The sequence below is a fragment of the Bombus fervidus genome, chromosome 1 (genome assembly GCF_041682495.2).
Source record: "Bombus fervidus isolate BK054 chromosome 1, iyBomFerv1, whole genome shotgun sequence".
Lineage (NCBI taxonomy): Eukaryota > Metazoa > Arthropoda > Insecta > Hymenoptera > Apidae > Bombus > Bombus fervidus.
The window spans coordinates 7,842,646-7,862,924 of record NC_091517.1 but is presented as its reverse complement, the minus strand read 5'-3'; the positions used below and the strand labels follow the sequence as shown (position 1 = coordinate 7,862,924).

General features: G+C 29.3%; 5 protein-coding genes across 10 annotated transcripts in view; 2 read left to right on the top strand and 3 right to left on the bottom strand.

Annotated features, from left to right (window-relative positions):
- The window catches only part of Blo (bloated), a 164,938-nt gene extending 158,349 nt beyond the window's left edge, over nucleotides 1-6,589 (top strand). For 2 of the 3 annotated variants that reach the window (XM_072004829.1, XM_072004834.1), the window contains 5 exons: nucleotides 2,078-2,293; nucleotides 4,349-4,509; nucleotides 4,789-4,997; nucleotides 5,421-5,696; nucleotides 5,969-6,589. In XM_072004829.1, coding sequence (XP_071860930.1) covers nucleotides 2,078-2,293; nucleotides 4,349-4,509; nucleotides 4,789-4,997; nucleotides 5,421-5,696; nucleotides 5,969-6,162 — 1,056 coding nt within the window. In that variant the 3' untranslated portion in view covers nucleotides 6,163-6,589. Of the gene's footprint in view, nucleotides 1-2,077; nucleotides 2,294-4,348; nucleotides 4,510-4,788; nucleotides 4,998-5,420; nucleotides 5,697-5,968 lie in introns of those variants that run through there. The other variant, XR_011800001.1, reaches the window with a different exon arrangement.
- Nucleotides 6,590-7,789: 1,200 nt separating this feature from the next.
- On the bottom strand, nucleotides 7,790-9,542 carry LOC139988334 (transmembrane protein 234 homolog). Its single transcript, XM_072005620.1, has 4 exons — nucleotides 9,056-9,542; nucleotides 8,289-8,440; nucleotides 8,055-8,214; nucleotides 7,790-7,984 (listed from the first exon to the last, which is right to left on the bottom strand). The coding sequence occupies exons 1-4, from the start codon at nucleotides 9,069-9,071 to the stop codon at nucleotides 7,902-7,904; spliced, it is 411 nt and encodes a 136-aa protein (XP_071861721.1). The 5' UTR covers nucleotides 9,072-9,542; the 3' UTR covers nucleotides 7,790-7,901.
- A 1,607-nt stretch (nucleotides 9,543-11,149) lies between these two features.
- LOC139988233 (charged multivesicular body protein 7) lies at nucleotides 11,150-13,275 on the top strand. 2 transcript variants are annotated; one of them, XM_072005410.1, is made up of 6 exons: nucleotides 11,150-11,599; nucleotides 11,674-11,820; nucleotides 11,886-11,972; nucleotides 12,050-12,821; nucleotides 12,898-13,093; nucleotides 13,190-13,275. In XM_072005410.1, exons 2-6 carry the CDS (start codon nucleotides 11,753-11,755, stop codon nucleotides 13,270-13,272), a joined length of 1,206 nt encoding a protein of 401 aa, XP_071861511.1. In that variant the 5' UTR covers nucleotides 11,150-11,599; nucleotides 11,674-11,752; the 3' UTR covers nucleotides 13,273-13,275. The 2 variants fall into 2 exon arrangements, with proteins under 2 accessions (XP_071861511.1, XP_071861502.1); XM_072005401.1 differs by having other exon boundaries at nucleotides 11,674-11,972.
- A 521-nt stretch (nucleotides 13,276-13,796) lies between these two features.
- On the bottom strand, nucleotides 13,797-17,241 carry LOC139988171 (coagulation factor IX). The gene is made up of 8 exons (XM_072005272.1): nucleotides 17,187-17,241; nucleotides 16,834-16,864; nucleotides 16,296-16,685; nucleotides 15,718-16,133; nucleotides 15,434-15,643; nucleotides 14,600-14,898; nucleotides 14,189-14,522; nucleotides 13,797-14,088 (listed from the first exon to the last, which is right to left on the bottom strand). The coding sequence occupies exons 1-8, from the start codon at nucleotides 17,224-17,226 to the stop codon at nucleotides 13,856-13,858; spliced, it is 1,953 nt and encodes a 650-aa protein (XP_071861373.1). The 5' UTR covers nucleotides 17,227-17,241; the 3' UTR covers nucleotides 13,797-13,855.
- A 333-nt stretch (nucleotides 17,242-17,574) lies between these two features.
- The window catches only part of Pus1 (Pseudouridine synthase 1), a 188,986-nt gene continuing 186,281 nt past the window's right edge, over nucleotides 17,575-20,279 (bottom strand). The window contains exons 1-7 of one of the 3 annotated variants that reach the window (XM_072005437.1): nucleotides 19,761-19,889; nucleotides 19,506-19,663; nucleotides 18,885-19,283; nucleotides 18,434-18,776; nucleotides 18,110-18,365; nucleotides 17,892-18,037; nucleotides 17,575-17,790 (exon numbers count right to left, since the gene is read on the bottom strand). In XM_072005437.1, the coding sequence (XP_071861538.1) occupies nucleotides 17,706-17,790; nucleotides 17,892-18,037; nucleotides 18,110-18,365; nucleotides 18,434-18,776; nucleotides 18,885-19,283; nucleotides 19,506-19,575 (1,299 nt within the window). In that variant the 5' untranslated portion in view covers nucleotides 19,576-19,663; nucleotides 19,761-19,889 and the 3' untranslated portion in view covers nucleotides 17,575-17,705. The other 2 variants (XM_072005445.1, XM_072005455.1) reach the window with 2 other exon arrangements.

Genomic DNA, 20,279 nt, shown 5'->3' with positions numbered 1-20,279 from the left:
TTTAGTACAGATAATGGGGACGCTCCTCAGATACTATGAAATCCACATTTAAAGAAAATTTGAAAAAGAAGAGTTTCATTTTTGAATATATATTGACGAATATTTAATATCCTCACAAAGCGAATTTTGGTTCATGTAGGAATCATCTCTTAAATTTAACTACGTAGTTAAGACAATACTGTCTAAGGATGAAATTTCTCAATCAATAAACTGATATATGCACACTTAAGGGAACTAAAGTTTCTGTCCTGTAACAAATAAGAAATTTAAATGGTGGTACAATTACATATTATAAAAATAATTGATATTTCGATATGATAACTAGTACTTCGTGGAATAACAGTTAATTCTTCGTCTCAAAAGTATTCATCATACTATATACAATATTAAGATCATAGTAAAAGTAATAGAGCATCAAGCTTGCGTAAACGAACCAGATTATGCAATTTTAAAGACGGTTGAATATGATTAGTCTAAGCTAAGGATATCAGCTGGAGAATCGCAACGTATTTTTCTTCGGTGAAAATTATGTTCCTATGCGAGGAGCAACATTTCCTTGGAACAGGAACAATAGATATAGCTTGGCTAGACGCTCTTATACATGCTTACCATAGTGGCTCTTTTACAGAGTATCGATGAATAAACAGGCAGAGTTGCGATAAAACGCCCGAAGCTGTCCGTGGCCGGTGTGTTATGCATGCGAGAGAGCGAGGGTAAATGACGGAGGTGGCAGCGTTGATGATGGTGGTGATGCAAAACATGATAATAATAATGACGACGTAGACGTCGCCGAGAATGAAACGGACACGCGTCTACCCGCGTTTCTTCGAGTTATATGCATACGAACCAGATCTCAACTAACGGAATGGAACGCTGAAACTCGATGATCGGTACTCGATTATCAAATTTTTTTTCTCTTTACTTCTTATGAAACTACTATTTTCTTTTATTTGTTATTGAGGTTAATGTGTTAGCGTAACGTTATATTTGTAATTTCTTTTTACTCAGTTTACATTATTGAATTTTTTTGAATCCACATTGCAATTGAAATGTTGCATTTTCTACCTTCTTTATAATTTAGAAAATATTTTCGTTAAAATATCAAAATATTAAGGACAGGAAATAAATAATAATATGCAACATGCATTAAAATAGCAAATAGGTTACAATTCAATCGAATGTCAATATTATTAACTTCAAAATAACAAAATACGACATGTATATCACATTCACAGTATTCTGCTAAGTATTAAGGATTTGGTTAAAGGAATAATCCTTCCTTAAATTTGAATTTTTTGGTAATCCAATAATTAACATTTGATGGTACCAACCCGTTACTCTTTATCCAGATTTAAAAGTCAAATTCATTAGACTAAGTGAAAATCGAAACAATGGAACCATTAAAAAAGAATTGTTTAACTCTTTCGTTATGTCGATTTAATTTGTTTAGTTTGAATTCTTAAGACCGAAAGATCGAAACTTCATGATACTGTCCTTCTTTACCTGCTATGCAAGTATAGTGTTCGTTATCTTGAGTTAACTTCATTTAAGTTTAAATTGCTTGAACAAAGTGGATCGATAAATTGAAGGGGAAGAAAAATTGGGATTTCCAGCTACCAATCGTCGAATTAAGTTATATCACCCACGCGAATCACCTCCGATCGAATTATCTTCGTCATGAGTTCCATTTGCTGTGTTCTTTTCACCTGGCTACTGTTGCATCAAAGATCTTAGTGCTTCGCATATATATGTATGCTCGAAAGAGGAAATTCATTTCCTCGTTCATTCCTCGTTTCGATCGCCGAATGATTATGAATATTGTTAGAAAAAGTCCTACTTTCAGTTTATTTTAGATTCTTCGATAAACAAGTTGTGTTTCATTTATATTTTCAATCCTTAATAAACTCTATACGAGGAAGTAATGTGTCTATGTAGATTAGAATGATCAGCTGTACAACGATTTTAATATAAATCATATTATATACGTGATAGTATAGTAATCCTCTATATACTCTGAAAAATGTGCGAATTCCTGGAGGCTGGTGCATGAAAGTATATTTTCGATATTTCTTTGCAGGAAGAGTACAGCCAACGAAGACGCTTATCCACTCCCAGCGGCAGTCCCAGCCCGCCCAGACCGACAAGGCTGTCAAGATCTACGGGTACACTCACCAGAGAAGAGGAATCCTTTTGCGAGTCAAGCAACACCCTTACCAGAGAGAATCAGGGACAAGAAGCTGAAAGAAAGGGCTGGTTCAAGTCTCTGTCAAGGAAGAACAAGTCGAACATTAAAGTAAGTTTCAGTTTTTATGAGATCACACCATATTCTAACAATTAAATCAATATCCCTAAAGAAGTTCATAAGAAGTAATGAGATATGTTATAAATCTGCCCAACGATTTATGAACGTTTCGAATTGGAAAAGATACAAATGATCAAGGGGACACGGCATAAAGTATTCCGGTTTATGACATCATTCATCCGAAACGGTTCTCCAAAGTAATCAAATTCCGCGAACGTATTCCACGAGACCCTTTTCAAAATTGGTAACAAGTGGGCGACATTATAATAGAGAATGGGATTCCGAGGTTCCCAGCTATGTTGTATGCATAATATCACGATGAACACCTCCACAGTGACGTGACACATTTGCATCGAAAATTAAAGAGCTCTTAATCAGCTGATGATATCTTTATCCTTAAGAGGCATCTCTTCCATGCTTGTGTTACTTTGAAGATATCAAACTGTTTATTATCGATAATGTTACGTATGAACCTGTAAAATATTTGTTCTTAATTTATCAGTATCTTGCAATTCTAATTCGTCGAACTAACTAATTTAAAAAATATTCTTTCCGAAAAACTCCGATTAAAAGAAATTAGCTTTTTCAATTCTTTCAAACGCTAAATGAGTAGAAACTCAATTGGTTTATTATCAGTTAAATAAAAATAAAACCATAGAGTCACAATATTTTCGTAAATTATTTATACAAATTGTTTTTTACGTAGGTTTCAAGAGTTTCGAATCACAAAAACAGAACAAAAGTTTCCGGTTTCGAGATTTCCAGATATCAAATATCCCACCGCCAATTTTTTCTTCAACATCACACATCCCCCCCCCCCTTCAATGACAGGGATACAAACTCCTATCGAATCGACAAGAAGTCGGGCTGTTTTTTACGTTGAGAGACTCAGAAGCTAAGAGTATATGATTTTTACAAGTTGCATCTGATAACGAGCGGATGGATCGTGTGTCCGGTTATCGAGTTCGCGGCGAGCCGACTGAGCAAGTTGGTGCATTCATCAGTCGGTAAAGGTCGCTACGGAGCGGAGCCATTAGGCCGGTACAACCTCCAATTACCTGTTTGATTAAATGCTTAACTAACTCTGCGCTCTGTGGTTTAATTTAATCGTGAGATTAAGTGCCGATCAGGGGGCTGCCTAGCTTTAACCATCGTCCGCGGAATAATCTCTGTCAGGCACCGATTTCGATTCTCTCTGACCGCTTCGATAGGCCGCGCCTGGCCGTCTCTCTGCGGCTATTGCCGTTCGAGATGATTGCGTGCGCGTGAATCTTACCGTAGACGATAATCTATAGAGGATGAGTCGATGGACCAGAGAACCAGAGATCATGACTCATGAGGGTGCCACGGATAGAAACATTGAAAACAAGCGATACGCCACTATTTTTCTTGTTCGTGTAAAGAATATATCTTTCTACTAGGCTTTATTATATTTCGTATAATGTAAAGCATATCGAATTATTCTATTCTTTGCACACATTCTCTTTTGCTCTTTTTCGTTCACCGACTTCGGCTTGGCATGAATTTCTTTAGTTATCGCGAAGAACTTCATATATAATTTTGAATCAATGGAATAAATCCGTGTTTTTTCCTTTTTTAATTAAATAGGGCAGTGTTTGTTTTTCTTGTTATTCGAGGTAACAAAAATACAGTGTTACAAATTGTTTTCTCAGAAACTAATGAAGATATTGATTTAATTTTTGCTCTGATTAAATGGTACAGGCGGGACTAACTTTTTAACCAATTTGACTGCCCACTTGTTTGAGGCGACTTTTGAAGGGAAAAAAGGGACGCCCTTTAGATTTGTTTAAATGAAAAATTGTATTAATCTTTTATTGTTGGTATAAAGTTTATCCACCCGAATAATATTTATTTGAACCACTTTTTTTTTATTGTCCATAGTTACAAAATTATGGCAAGAAACTTGATGATCGTATGTCGAGTTCTATTTGACTTCCGTGTTTCTTGTTTCTTTCTTGTTGTCTGTTTCGGCGAAATAATCCCGCGACTACGTTACTGATGCTTGCATTAATTTGATTGTTTCAGACAGTGGATAAGAAGCCTAGGATACCGGAAAGCGAAATCTTAACCACCGGGACTGAGGACGAGGAAGCTTCATCCGCACCCGAACGTGTTTCTGTACAAAAAAATTTGCGTTTCTTTGGAGACACTGATCAGGAGTCTGTTTCTTCCAATAGAGATCGCAGGTGGGCTGCATCCATTTAACATAATAGCAATTACGATAATGCTTTGCTAAATAGCAAATTATCGGGGGAGACATATTTCAAAAAAATCTCGGATACCTCCCTTCTCCATTACATATATTTATTAATTTTTTTTTTTTTTTTTTGTATTTTATATAAATTTTTTCAAATTTTTCAAAAAGGCAAATACCTATAAGTATTCGAAGTAATAAAATGTGCATAAAAAATGTACAAAATGATAAATTAATTTTTATTGCACATATAATTGTTTGCGTTTTATAGAAACAAGCGAGACGACCATGCCTGTTCAGGGCGTGATGTTACGAATTCCAGTCGCCACAATTTGGGTATTTTGTCTCCACCCCGGAAACCACCAAGGCTCGCTGAAAGCGCATTGTCTTCCGGTGAAAGTACAACAGGAGATAGCAGTCAACAAAGTCAGAACTCTCAAAGATCACAGAGATCTGTTGTATATCTTCATGCTGCTACAGGTAATTATTAACAATTGTCAAATGTGTTATAACAATTAAATATATAATACGTATTCAATGTTAAACAGTTTTAAAACTTCAATAAGGAAATGTCCAAATTTATGTTGTACCGTTAAAAAGTTCTTAAATTATTCTTCTTGAGAAAATAATAATAATGAGAGGTCTGACAATTCTTTTTTTTTTTTTTTTTTTTGTAGCTATTTTATTTTTTTGTATTAAATCTGGTCTTAATGGAGTAATATTCATTGCCATATTTTCACATGTAAAATAATTACTTGAAATTTATTTTTATTTTTTATGAATTCTTACATACTTACTAACATTATAAAAATGATTCCATTTGCCTTACTATAAAAGCTATTGTAATCGATAAATTATATCTTATATTTCGATATCTAAAACACGACTTATATTTTTGTTTAGTGGGCGAAATACCTGGTCCGAATGAGAGACGTAGAGCAGCGAGCAGGGAGGAATTAAATCGACCACTTCAATCACACACGAGAACAGTATCGAGAAGTGTCAGTGTTCTTGCACCTTGGAAGCCTAGACATTATAGAGAACCTTACGAAATAAATTACGATCAACAACTGCATCCAAAGCCGCTAGCGACTATGAGACGTAGGCAGAGAAGTCGTGAAACGCTAAGTCGTCGTGGAAAAGATATACGACGAAGCAAAGATAATCTCTCGAAAACCGGTAAAAATTACATAAAGAATATCTACAAAATATAAAATGTGGATAGAAAATTCACAGAAATATTTTGAATTTTTGATGTAACAATTTTAACAAATGTGAATTTGAATCTAAAATAATTATGTTAAAGTAAAAACAAACTTTTATGAGGTTTTGTAAATAAATGAAAAAAGGAAAATATCTTATTTCTGGAAGACTATTTTTTTATCCACATTTCATATGTTAAGAATCATGTATCGGAGTAACGAATTAATGCACAATATTTATTACTGCAGGCACGATTAATCGTAGCACGTTGAAATCGAAAGACAAGCAGAAGGTGGATAGAACTGTTTCCACGGAATCGTTGGCCACCAAATCACGGAGCGCTAACTCAAAACCAGAATTAAGCAGGTCCACATCGGTTCCACGCGATCCGAATAAGAGTGCGGGTTGGTTTAAGCTGAAAAGTAAAAAATCCCGTGCTTGAAGGGCAGGCCATTGATTAATGCTAGTCTTGAGTTTCATAAGTATGTAATTCGTAATCGTAAGGGATTAACGATAACACATTCGTCGGTCCATCACCGTGCTCGCAAAAAACATAATTATAAACAAGTTATTCTATCACTTTATTTTGTTTCTTCTAATGTACAATGAGAAATCCGCCTTAGATCGCAAACGGTTTAATGATTAAATAAGTAATTTTTATTAACCGAATAAAAAAAATTGACAAGTTTCTGTTTGTTGTTTTAATATATAATCATTATAACTACAATTAATAATGTAAATTTAATTATGACGTTGATTTGTGAACCATATTGCGCTTAAACTACTTTTGTGAACGAATTATAGCCACATGCGGATTCGTGACAAAATGTAAAATTATCTGAATATGTACACACTTTGTTAAAACACTATTTTCTAGTTGTTTCATTAACTAACACACTATCCTTTTGGATGATTGAATCTAAACTGGCAACAGAAGAGGACCAACAAAAAAAGAGCACAACTGGAAGACACATACTTATCTAAAGCATCAACTTTTATTTTAATGAGATCTTCACAACCTAATATTCCTTTCACAATACAGCCTTCTCTCTGCCAAATTTAACAAATTAAATTTGTTGCATAAGATGAGAATGCATTCAGAACCAACACTACACTACTACCTTTTTTTCTTTTGTGGTTTATGAAAACGGAAGAAATTAATTTCATTTCACCGTGAATCAGAGTGCCATTTCCGTTTTTCTAAGTATCCATACACATTATTTCAACTGAAATCAAAATTTCTGAACATGCAAGGTATTTTCTTAATATATTGATTATATTTTAAGATAAGAGTAACAGCATAAAAAAATATTTCTTAAATTTTATCATAACAATCACCTTTGAGTGTACAAGGAGATACTTAGCAGTTATATGTATAATTTCTAAATGTTTATTGTGCATAGATCAATTCAATTTCATTTACATATACTAATTGTAAATATTTGTAATAATAATCTTTATTTCTAACAACGATCTTTATATTTGCTTTATTATATTTCCACTTAATCTTTTTCTTCGGCTATTAATTACCACATTTTATAATTTTTCAAATTAATTGTGAACATTTGATCTTAACAGTAAAACAAGACACTTTGAAAAAACTTACAGAATTTAATCTGTTTTACTGTAATATACTATTATTTCGTACAACGATGTGAATTCGATAATACATCTACAATATTCCTTCCTCTTTGGTGCTGTTTATTTGTCATGTATATATTGATGATTATAGTTCATATGTAAATATCATGAATATATAGACAATGTATCAATCCATCTATAAATTTATATTATCTATTAATATAATTATTTACTTCTTCAGAAGTGTACGAAATAAAGATATTAAATGTCGAAGGATTAAAGTCCCAAAATGAATTATATTTCATGTGTAACACAGTTATTAATCTGAAATAAATAAATAAGCATAATACCAAATATTTTCAGTACTAAGAACAAATCAGTGTCATAAATTCCATGTATTTTATAATAACATGTAACCCGTTATTTCTGATCTATATAATCATAAAATATATGGTTATATTCTCATCAACATAATTATATCTATATAATTATTGTAATATAAATATTATTTTATTTAAGACAACAAAACAAACGAATTCGTTAAAATTTTAATTGCTATTTACAACTAATAAAACATTCTAAAATGAAATGCTAAAAAGGTTAAAGCTGTATAGTATTGTCTATTTTATCCCAAGAACAAAGGACTGTTCCAACCAAAATCAATATCATTCCCATGTATGTATCTGAAAATTAATATAATTCACATAAATTCCATTATAAATTTTATTAAAAAATGGCAAATTATATACCAACTTTTGTGTATCTTTTCTTCACCCAAAATCCAACCAGTTATTGCCGTTATTACAAAAGTAAGAGAATTAGTGACTGGAATGGCAAGTGATATATCTACTTTATTCAAAGTTAAAAAATATAATACAGAACCACATTGATTAATGATAAATGGTATAATGTACTATAAAAATAAGAATAATTATTAAAATTGTATCACATTTGTATATTTCAGATAATAGAACTTTTAAATGAAACCTTTAAATTTGTAATAAGAAAAGCAAGTTCTTTAAAAAATTGGCAAAATTTAGAAGATGATTTCACATTTTCTAAACCTTTAGCTCCTTTTTTAATAAATGGATTGGTTACGCCCCACAAAAATGCCACAAGAATGAGGAATATTATAGAATCTATAAAATAAATTCAAAAATTAACAAGTTTTAACGTTATTACATATGTAATAGCTTGGTTAATAAAAACTCATTGCTTTAATATATGTCTGGTTAACATTATGATTAGGGTTAGAGGCATGTAATGAATCTTCACTGGAATTAGCCATCGTTGTTATATAATCGAGGTAATGTTGATTAGCACAAGTGTGAGTATTACAGAATCGACAAGTAACCACAGTGATTAGACACTAATGAGAATAGTCTTAGGTTCGATAACGAATCCGCGGTCAACGGGATAGTAAATGTACTTTCCTCCAAAGTCTAAGTCGGACTCCTGGTTAAAATAAAACGTGACAATATTCACTGATCGTAAAGACGTTGTTTTTCTCGCTGATGAGTTCATCCCGTAACCGCGGCTACGTTCGGCGACTAGTTGTCGCCTCGAGCCCAAGCTCATTATCGCAAATCTCGGACAATTATAATTGGGTTAACTTATAAAGATTAAAGTATTGGGGATTTTCCAAAGAATTCCAAAGGGAAGGCCCGGTGTCCTTTCATCTTCGACATATATAGTATGTAATTTATAATAACAAGGAAACTAACATTAACCTAATAATAACAATATTCTCTTACCTAAAGACGATGACATTTTTATTATGTTTCAATATTTACTGAATATTAATTTATACGTGTAAAGATATTTATATAAAAAGTTAATGTTGTTATCGAATTTCAGAAAGGGTGACAGTGGTAGTAACAATGACAGATACTTATAACCTCAAACTATGAATACAATAAAGTTTTAAGGTTTGTCAGATCAGGCGGAAAAGATCGGGTGATAATAGAGAAAAGTAGCATAATTAGTGGATTAGTGACATCGTGTCATGACTCATTAACTACTGTTAGCAACCATTTATATTAATTGATCTTCAAGCAGTAATAATATTTACATTCTTTAACTTAAGATAATTTCAAATATGATTCTTATAAAAATTATATTAAAAATGGTTATATTATAATTATATGTTGTTATCACGATATGCGCATCGCAAGTCGCGAACACCATACCGTATGAATGTTACCATTTGTTTTAACAACCCACAGTCAAAGAAGAAATATCCAAGTTCAGAAACATATAATATAAGAGTTAACAACCACCAAAACCCATTAGTTACCCAATTACTTGACACAACGGATCAGATCCGCAGACTAAAAAGACAATACTCTTTAAATTGAAGCATTAGATTCAACTAGAATCAAACATATTATAAACTCTTATAATCCAAGTTACAGTACCAAGCCAAAATAATTTACTCATAATTCTCTATGAGAATTGATTGTAAATAGTCTACTAAATAAAAAAAAATTTGTTTTAACAAATGGGAAACGGAAGGAAACGCCTGTAGTTAGCCCAGTTATTTCACAGTACAGGTGCTGCACCATGCGGCCAAGTGCTGGTATAAATACTCAACACAACAAATAGCCTAAAAAAAAACAAACTTAAACAGTGTATAATCTTTGAACTAATGCACTGGATTCTTGGTCTTCAAACCGTAATTGCTAGACTCAAAACCGTTATATCTTGCCTCCATTTATCAAATATAGAAAACATTCGATAACTACATCAAAAGATCCTCTGATTAATTGCATACTATTGTATTCATTTCCAATACAAGGAGGAGGTTGTCTTAACGCACTAAAAAGCTCGACGGCCCGCAGCGACCGTGTAGCATAACATGATTCAATGTCAGATATTACTGAAACAATGTATCTAGGTATTAATTTAAACATGAAACTTATTTTATTCTTGACTTTTTTAAAATTAAACTTTTGCTAACGTAACGTAAAAATTTTGACTTGGTCTTTCAAAACAAACATTGTTCAAAGATATGAACGATTAATTTCCCTTTCTTAGGCAACTTACAATTTAGTTTAATTATTGCGCGACTTTGTCATTCTGATATTTGTTTATATTGGATAGAAAAGTAAATATGAACTTTTCCGTAGGACTGTACAATTAAATAGGTTCTTGTAGCGTGAAACTCAATAAGTTCTTGTCTATGCTAGTGTGCAACCAAACAGAGCAGATCCCTAACTTTAAGTTTAAACACATAAGTTCCTGTATATGCTAAATTACAACCAAACAGGGCAGATGCATAATTTTATAGGTTCTTGTGTATGCTAATTTTAGTTGAATTTAGCACTTGGCCGCATGGTGTAGCACCTGTACTGTGAAACACTAGACTAACTACAGGCGTGAGTACTGCCGTTTCCTCTCTAATTCTAATGTTCCATCTATCGCTTTCATACGAGAAGTATCGTCGGACATACATATATTGAGTATATGTATATATGTATATCGTATGCATCTCCGTATGAATCGGTTTTATTATTCATATAACTATTTTATAACATAAATGAGGTCACGGTAGTAAATATGTAAACATCTTTTTGATATGAAATAGTCAATTATATAAAGATACCTGTTTGCTTTGAAATTGATCCCAGAAACAATTTAATCCTTACCATCTTTGTGATGTTAAGTAAATTAAGCGAAATAGTAAAATAAAAAAAATATTTTACACGAGATACAGGTAGATCAATTTTATGGAACTTGTGTCCCATGTTCTGAAATGTCGACTATGTAAAAAATCAGAGGTTTTGCTATACGATTTATAATAGTGAATTTAGGAATTATTTTCAATTCTACTATGTACTGAAGTTGGTAAAGTCAACAGAAGTAGAAATGTGATTGTTGTACATAATATAAAATGTCAGTTTGCCTAAATTTGAATTTTACAAATCATTTCTAGTATTGGAGCATTTTTTTTTTTTTTTTTTTTTTTTTTTTTAAGTAAGAAATCTACTGTAATACACGTTAGTCTAAGCAAATGTATTTCACAACTTAAAAATATATTTGCATTTTACAAAATGAATGAATCTATATAATAGCAAAGTATCTAGTAATAGCAAAACTGGTAGCAGATAGAATAATAACTGAATCTACTTAGTATTTACACGGTTAGGTGCTTGTACTACGTTCCCAAAACGATGTAATGACAGTTTTATCGAAAAGAAGATTCTAATCAACTTTTTAATAATGGAAAGTTATTAATATCTGATAACATTAAAAAAGATTTTAATCATATGTAGTAGAACTAATATTATCATAAAAAGGTAAATATTATTGTTTTATATTTTCTATTTTTACATGTAAAAATATAACCTAACTTTAAAAAATATTTTTTCAGCTAAAAAAAATGACTACAAAAATTGAAGATGTAGATAATAACTTACCACTTCCCTCTAAAAAAATGCCTAAATGTTGGAATGAAGAAGAAAGGATCAGTGCTTTGTTTTCCCCTTTTCGAACTAAATCTGCTAATCCACAAGATTGGGTATCGAAATATAAATTTTGGCAAAATTTAATATATGAATGGTTAAAATACACTAAGAGAAATAGCTTTTCTATTGCAGACTTAAATGGTGCTTTTAGAAGGAAAGGTTGTACACCGCTTTGTTTAGTAACTGTTGTTGAAGAATTACATCGGTAATATTATTTTCATAGATTATAAAAATACAATTAAGAACAATTTACATTGAAGATTAATTTATATAATATTACAGGAATAATGAAATAATTGAAGAAACTGAATTTTTGAAAGAACCCTGTGAATCATGGACTGCATGGTCAATTGATACATTTGTGAAAAAGCCACTTGTATGGTCATTTTCAAAACTTAGAAGTTATGTTGCTAATAATGAAATTAACAAAGAAACTAGATATATACATTTACAAATCATTAAAGAATTTGGAGATGTTATACTTTCTATTTTAGAAAGAAAAAAGGAAAGTATTCTTATACCATTTTCTGAACTAGTAAAAAGTTGTAAATCTGACATAGATAAAAATATATTAGATAATACTATAATGTTAATTTTAATATGGTTGATGCGTGAAAAAAAGGTGGTTTTTAGAAATAATGAAAATCAAAGTGAATTATTGATTAAAATCGCTGCACATTCATCAGATAGTATAACAGAAATTGAAGAAGGCTTATACAAGTTAATGAAACAAGAAAATACACTTATAAAAGAAATAGAACTTATGGAAGAAGAAAAAATTAATATTATTAGTGAAGCAAAGTCATATTTAACAAAAGGTTTACGACAGGTAGCAAAAACATATTTGAGAAAAAAGAAAGAATTGGAAAGTACTATTGAAAAGCGTGCTCAAACACTTAACAATATTCAAAGCCTTATAACAAGTATTCAGAATACTCACACAAATACTACTGTAATATCAGCTTATAAAATAGGATCAGATGTATTAAAAAAACTTAATGAGAGTTGTTTATCAGAGTCTAATGTTAAAGATATTGTAGATGACCTATCAGAAGTGAGTAAATTTTGGAACTAAATAGTTAATTTTTACTTTTCTTATATTAAAATATTTATGTTGATCGAAATTGCAGGCTTTGGAAGAGCAAAAAGAAGTACAATGTATATTATCAGAGTCTCTTGAGAATGATGATTCAAATGTTGATTTAGAAAAGGAATTGGCAGAATTAATGAAACTTGATGAAAATATTTTGCCTTCAGTACCAAATACTAAATTAAGTTCTACCATAGATGAACTTCAAGAGAACTTAAAAAACTTACATGTTGAAGGTAAAATGTTTATATTATATTTCTTTGTATTGTAATGTTATATTAATTTTATTATTAACGTCTAATATTATGTTTGATATTATATTTTTTAAATAGACGCTACTGTGTTCCATGTATCATCTAAATTGCCAAAAAGGGTTAACAATGAAAAGATATCAAAACAATATGAATGTATATAAACATAAATAAAATGTGGATATCACCAAATTCTGTTCAGAATGGTTTGTCTTTCTGTGACATGTACAGTAGTAATTATAGTACTTGTATGTGTATATATATATATTTCATAATAGTTATCATATATTGTTTTATAACCAAGGTCTTATATAAATGTTATGCTTGTAACAGAAAAAATAATAATAAGTTTAAATATAATACTAGTTGCACTTCTATAAAAGTATATAATTTATTTTGTATAAATTAAAAAAATAATATTATTTAAAGTTTATGTGTCAAAAGACTTTATATATTTATACATTTTTAACATGTAAATCACCTTATACATTTTTTATTAGACATATTTGAAATATTGTATAATTTTGTATCTCCATTGTATAGCTTCAATAGTATATGACACCCCACCCCATTTATGTACAAAAGAATGATTGTACATTAATATAAAAAATATATATTATCATAAATCATTCTTTAAAAGATTCATCAACATGTTCTATGTAAAAAGAAAGGTAAATAGTACTTTAAATCTCAGTTACATTAGTATATTTCATTAGAGATAGAGTATAAGCAATGGTGAGCGTTTCATTATGTAGGACACACAGGTAGTAATGATTGTTGTTCTATCGTTAAAATAATATCCTGAATCCATAACAAGTGATTGGAAACTTGCGTATACAAAGAATATGTATCACTGTTACATGTTGTAGACCCTCCTGTTGTTTTACTAATAGTAACACTAACAATACCTTTTAAGTACCACAATGTATTGCTGCTAAAAATCAATCCACCTCCACTGTCACCATTACAAACTGAAGACCCTGTGATTTACATATTTTTGATAAACTTTAATATAAAATAAACAATGTACTATGATTTTATATTAAATTTTAAAAAGAAAAACAGTAATATTATACTAACCATTTACATAACCTGCACAAAATTTATCATTTGTAATAAGTACTTGTCCTGTTTCAGGAACAATACTTGAATGTTTACACATACTGTAAGAAACATATGGCACTGTAATTTGTTGTAACATTGCACTAAATTCTCCTGAAGCAGTCTTTCCAAATCCTGCGACTTTTCCATACATTCCATTTTCTAATTTAATCTCATCCTTCGAATCTAAACATACAGGTACTAATCTGTTTGACAATGTAAGTGGTGGTGTAACTTCCAATATAGCTATGTCATTTTCATAATTTCCGCTAAGTCCTCTGTATCTATCACAATGATAGTATATATGTTTTACCTGAAATATATGTATAGGATATGATTATTGTAATAGTTACAGAAATTCGAAACACTAAAAATAATAAATATAGATACCTTTGCCTTCTTCACCGTTATATTATTATGTAAAGGAGAATCATAATCTTTAAAAATATTGCCTGTGACTATGTAAAATTTTGAAGCATCGTCCAGTTTCTGAGCCACTTCATCATAAACACAATGTGCTGCTGTAATTAGAAGTCTTTCATGAATAATAGTTGCACCACAAATAAATCTTTTTGGTGCAGAAGGATTCTCCGCCCTATAGAGTGTAGCATGCCACGGAAATTCGGAAATATTAGCTGGAGCTCCATTGACAATAGTTGGTATATATTGTACAGGTAGAAGACCACATGCTAAAATATATATTTGTATCATATCATTAAAGAGAAATAATTATTATTAAATAAATTGAATGGTAGCAAACAATATTCAAAATATTAACAAATTTGCATTAGAAATTCTTTAATTTTATTATAATGTATATCATAAGCATTACTATAATATTATATAAATTCCACTGAATATGCATAAATATGATTAATATGTGCAACTTATCTCACACAGATTATAATACAATATACTTTATATACTTAATAATACTTTCTTTTAAATTAAAACCTTCATTATGACGCATTAAAATAATATATTAATTTATAATTATAATACTGTAAAAAAATTATTTTATATTATATTTTTAGTATTGAATCCAGACTTTTAACAACTTTATTTTCTATGTCATATTATTGTCTGGATCATTATTTTTCTCTTTATTTGTATTAATAACAATTTTATCATCAAAAACTTCTATAAACATAGAGTAATTTGTTTGTACATCTGTTTGTAATAAGACAGAAGAATTATTAATATAAATATTTATCATTGGCGGACCTGGAATGCACTGTATTGGATTTGGGCTCCATTCACCATTTTTATTACATGTAACTCGTGATGATGCAAAGTTTGTCTGTTCTTTATAACCATTACGACAGAATAATATTGCTTCTGTTCCAGGAACAGGATTTGAACATGGAGTATATCCACCATTGCGTCTACAACTAACACCTGTTGAAGCTGATTCTAATCCTTTACAACGTATTTCTGTACAACATAAGTATATTTCAATAATATCTTTTTACTATTTAATAATATTACTTTATAATTTTTTTTCATACCTTTACATTCTGGAATATTTACCAATTGACCTTGCAAGCTACAAAATGGACGAGTATCTTTATTTAATTTATAACCAGGATTGCATTTGTATATTAATTCTTGTCCTGGTTCTAACCGTGTGCCTTGTGCAACATCACAATCATTACATACTTGACCAGCTTGCACATCACAGCAATATGATTTGTGTAATTTCCAATAACCGTTTTCTGGTTTTGGTGGTACAATACAAAATTTAGAACTAATAGGAGGTATTGGACGCTGTGTTGTAGGAGGAGAAGTTAAAGTTGTTTCTGTAGTATATTTGCATTTTATAGGATCTTCATCGGAATTATCTGCACAGTTTTTAACTCCATTGCATTTTAAATCACCATCAATACAGGCACCATAAGCACAACGAAAAGAGAAATTTGGACAGCTATAAATATGTCAAATAGAGTTATACCATATAAGTTAATTAATAAATTAATTTTGATTATTTCTACAGAAATGAATTATAATGCAAGTAAAATTGTAATTAGTTCAGAGATATTTATACAGCATTAAATTTATGACTTTTTTCTTCAATCTTGCAACTTACATAATTGAACCACATTGCACATATGTCTCATCTGAATTATCTGCACAGTCTCCTTTACCATCACATAGACTACTTTTATTAATGCAATGTCCATTAGCGCATGTGAATTGATCTTCTCTACATGCAGATGAAGATATATTGGATGAAATGCCTGTACATCTAGACAATGTTTCATCACTATTGTCAATACAGTCTTGTATTCCATTGCAAGTTACATCTCCATCTACACATGCACCATAAGAACATCGAAATGCATAATTTGGACATATGATTTCAGGTTTAGTACACTCTGCAACTGTTTCATCAGAGCTATCTTTACAATCTGCCTGCCCATCACATAATAATTCACTCTTTATGCAGTCTCCATTTTTACATTGAAATGTTTCTATGCTATAAGAAAGACATTAATGAATTTTGTTATAAATTCATGAAATATAAGTTTGTTAATGAATATTATTATTTTCATATTAATGACGTAAATAAAATATTTTTTTGATGTAAAATAACAGTATATTTATAAAAAGATACATTAACTTACCCACATTGTGTATATCCATGTTTTATCAAACCTATAAAATAAATAAACTATATATTTTACGTTTCAAATTCTTTATTTTATTTTATTTTAAACCTATAATTTGTACATTAAGCTATAAAGAATATATATCGTATATCCTTCTGCAAAAAATTGTTTATAATTTCGAATAATTATAATAATACAATTACGGAAAAATAATATAATTTCACTTCATGATAATATCCTTTATGTTATAACATGTATTGCAGATATACTTATTATCTATGGTTGGGAATTATAAAAATTTGTCATAGTTCAAGGTCACTACTAAACTAGTTTAGTCAAAAAAAGAAAAAAAAAGACAATTTACTTACTGAATATAATTGTTAAAATGATAATTATCCTATTTTTCATAATAATAAAGAAAATTGCCAGGAAGATTCCTTTAGTTTCTTTAATGATGAGTTGTTTCAGTCACTAATCCTGAATCAATCTGGAATAACCCGTTTGAGGCAACAAGTATTCTTATCTGTTTGTGTGTATGTTTGTGAGGGGAAATACGCGGATGTATATTCGCTTCATTCTCATTTGATGATCATATGTTAAAGCGAGACAGAAACAACATATAACTAATATTTCACACACTTGGAAGATAACAATCAAATATAAATATAAATCAAAATAATTGCAATTATAGACGTAAATATAGTAAGCAGAGATAATCTGTTACAATAATTGTTTTTTAGATCAACGATAAATGAATATATTCTATAACTAAATAAAATCTTTTAGATTTTTTTATACATTCGTAATAATATTACAGTCTGAAATAGTTAAAAATAGTTATATTGACAAATATATGTAATATACTTTTGATACAAAATACAATGATCTTATGATAAATATTCACACTGTACTACAGGTTCTTTAAATGCAAATCTCTTTGGTGTTAGGAAAGACGCCAACCAATGCATCATTCTACATTACACTTGTCAAGGCAAATATTTTTATTAAAGTATTCTGTAATTTAAAAAATATTAATCAATTACTCTGTAAATTATTACATAAAAAAAGGATACACTTTTTCTGATATTTCCTTATTTATTATATCCTCTAAAATGCATTCTTTATAAAATTTGTCAACATCTTCCTTACATTCTTGCCATTCCAATGTTTTGTGAAATCCATCTTTTCCAAATCTTTCATTATAATATTCATAATGTACCTAAATAAAGGAAGATTTTAATTAAATAATTCTATTTCGTATTTGAAACTAATTAAAATTAAAATATCTTACAAAATGTAAACTTAGCCCTAAACCTGGTGCGATAGGGATGTCAACTTTTTCTAATGAAAATACATCTTTGACAATATCACTTGTCACAATATTTCTGCAAATTCCTATAATAAAAGATACCATTTTTCTAATTTGATGTAACATAAAACTTTGTCCTTTTATTTCCAGTACTGCAAATTCCATATTATTTGCAATAAATGTTTCAACACAACGAAAGTATATTATATAACGCTTGGCTCTTGGATCTAATGGCTTTCTAAAAGAAAGTAATATAATAAGTAGAGAAAGTAATATATTAAGATTTTACGATACAAAATAACTTACATTTTTGATGTAAAATTATGAAAATTATGAGTGCCTTCTAATAATTTCAAAATTTCATTTAGCTTGTCAAGCATTTCTGGAGTCAATCGGAATTCATGATATGGCTTTCCATCTATCATAGATAGTTGTTTAAATCGTTGTTCTTCATCTACTTCTTCCTCTTTATCAACTTGTAAAAAATTTGGATCTTCTGGAGCCAAAACAAATGTAGGAAGAACATATCTGTATGTTCTAGCATCACATTTATTTTTACTATTAAAAGTTTTTGTTACCCTCTTTACATCAAATACTCTGATATCCTTTGGAAGGTACTCATTTATATCTTCTTTGTTTACATGATGAGCTATAATTGATTATGAGTTAATGACGTTAATTATTATTTTAATTAACATGATTCATAATTATCGCTGCTTTATTCATATAACTGTAAAATAAATAATATAATACTTACGCAATTGTAAAGAAACAACTTGCCTAACTGCTGATACACCTTTATCTGTACGTGCAGCTCTTTGAAATTTAATTTCTCTTACATCTTCAAACTGTTCTTCCGTAATAAAATTTGCTTTCAACAAAGCAGATAATAAACTTTCTTCAATAGTTTTCGTACCACGATTAATTTGCATACCAGAATAATTTCTGCCAAGGTAACCTAACATTATCACAAAGTTTTTCCTTTTAGCATTGTTTTTTCTTTGTACTACATCGTCAGTTGGTTCTACCTTTGGCGCTTTTGTTATGGTTTCATAACTTTCATCGATCATTTGTCTTTTATTAGTTCGCTCAACAATATTCTTATCTTGTTTAATACTGTCAACTTGGACTGACATGTTTTTATTTAAAAAATTATCTAAAATTAAATATATATAATTAACATAAGAATATATATATAATAAGAATAACAAAATAATTTAAAACATTAACAATGAATAATTATTTGACTCGATAGGTATCACTCATGCATTATTATAATATTTTTTAATAATTTTGAAATAATTGTTCTATATTTTTATTCAATAGTAGTGTTTTATATGTATATACATGTATGTATATGTTATGTTAATGAACTTACCGTATTGTAATCTTATAAAACGGGAAAATACTAAATTATTTCTAATAATATAGTGCTTGCTATGAAACATTAAAAATATTTAATTAATTCTTAAAATCAATGCATAAAATTTTTTAATTTTTCAGTTTTTTTGAGATGCACCTTTACAGAGTTATAACCTATAAAGTAAAACATTGTTGTATATAATTAATTATCTTTATAATTTATATATATTATACAAACAGAACATTCACGAACCGTATATAATTTACAGACAGTGTATAATTAGTAAATATATAAAATATTATAGATTATTATCATAATTTCATGCACCCAAAACTACAGAAACTATAGAAATTTTAACTTTCCAATAAGTACAAATATATGACATCTAAAATGCATTTAAAGGAAACATCTTTCAGTAACTTATGCTTTCTTGTTTACTTAATTTTATTTATGCCTAAATCATTTGCGAAATATATGTAATTTTAAACAATTTTTTGTTGTAAGTTTTAACAAATATATTACATTATTTCTTAAATATATCTTTGCTTACAATGCAGGTTTTTACACGCTTTTAGTAAAGAATCAAAACACTACCACATTTTAATAATTATACTTGAGGAAAAGGAAAAAATAAGTACGAGTTTAATAAATTCATTTCATATTAACTTAAATGAAATATATTGAGAAAAAGTGATCTTATGTCTTATAGCATTTCATATGTTGAATTTTACAGAATTAAAATATTTTTTTAATTAATCGTTTTTGAAAACAAATACTTTTTTATACAAA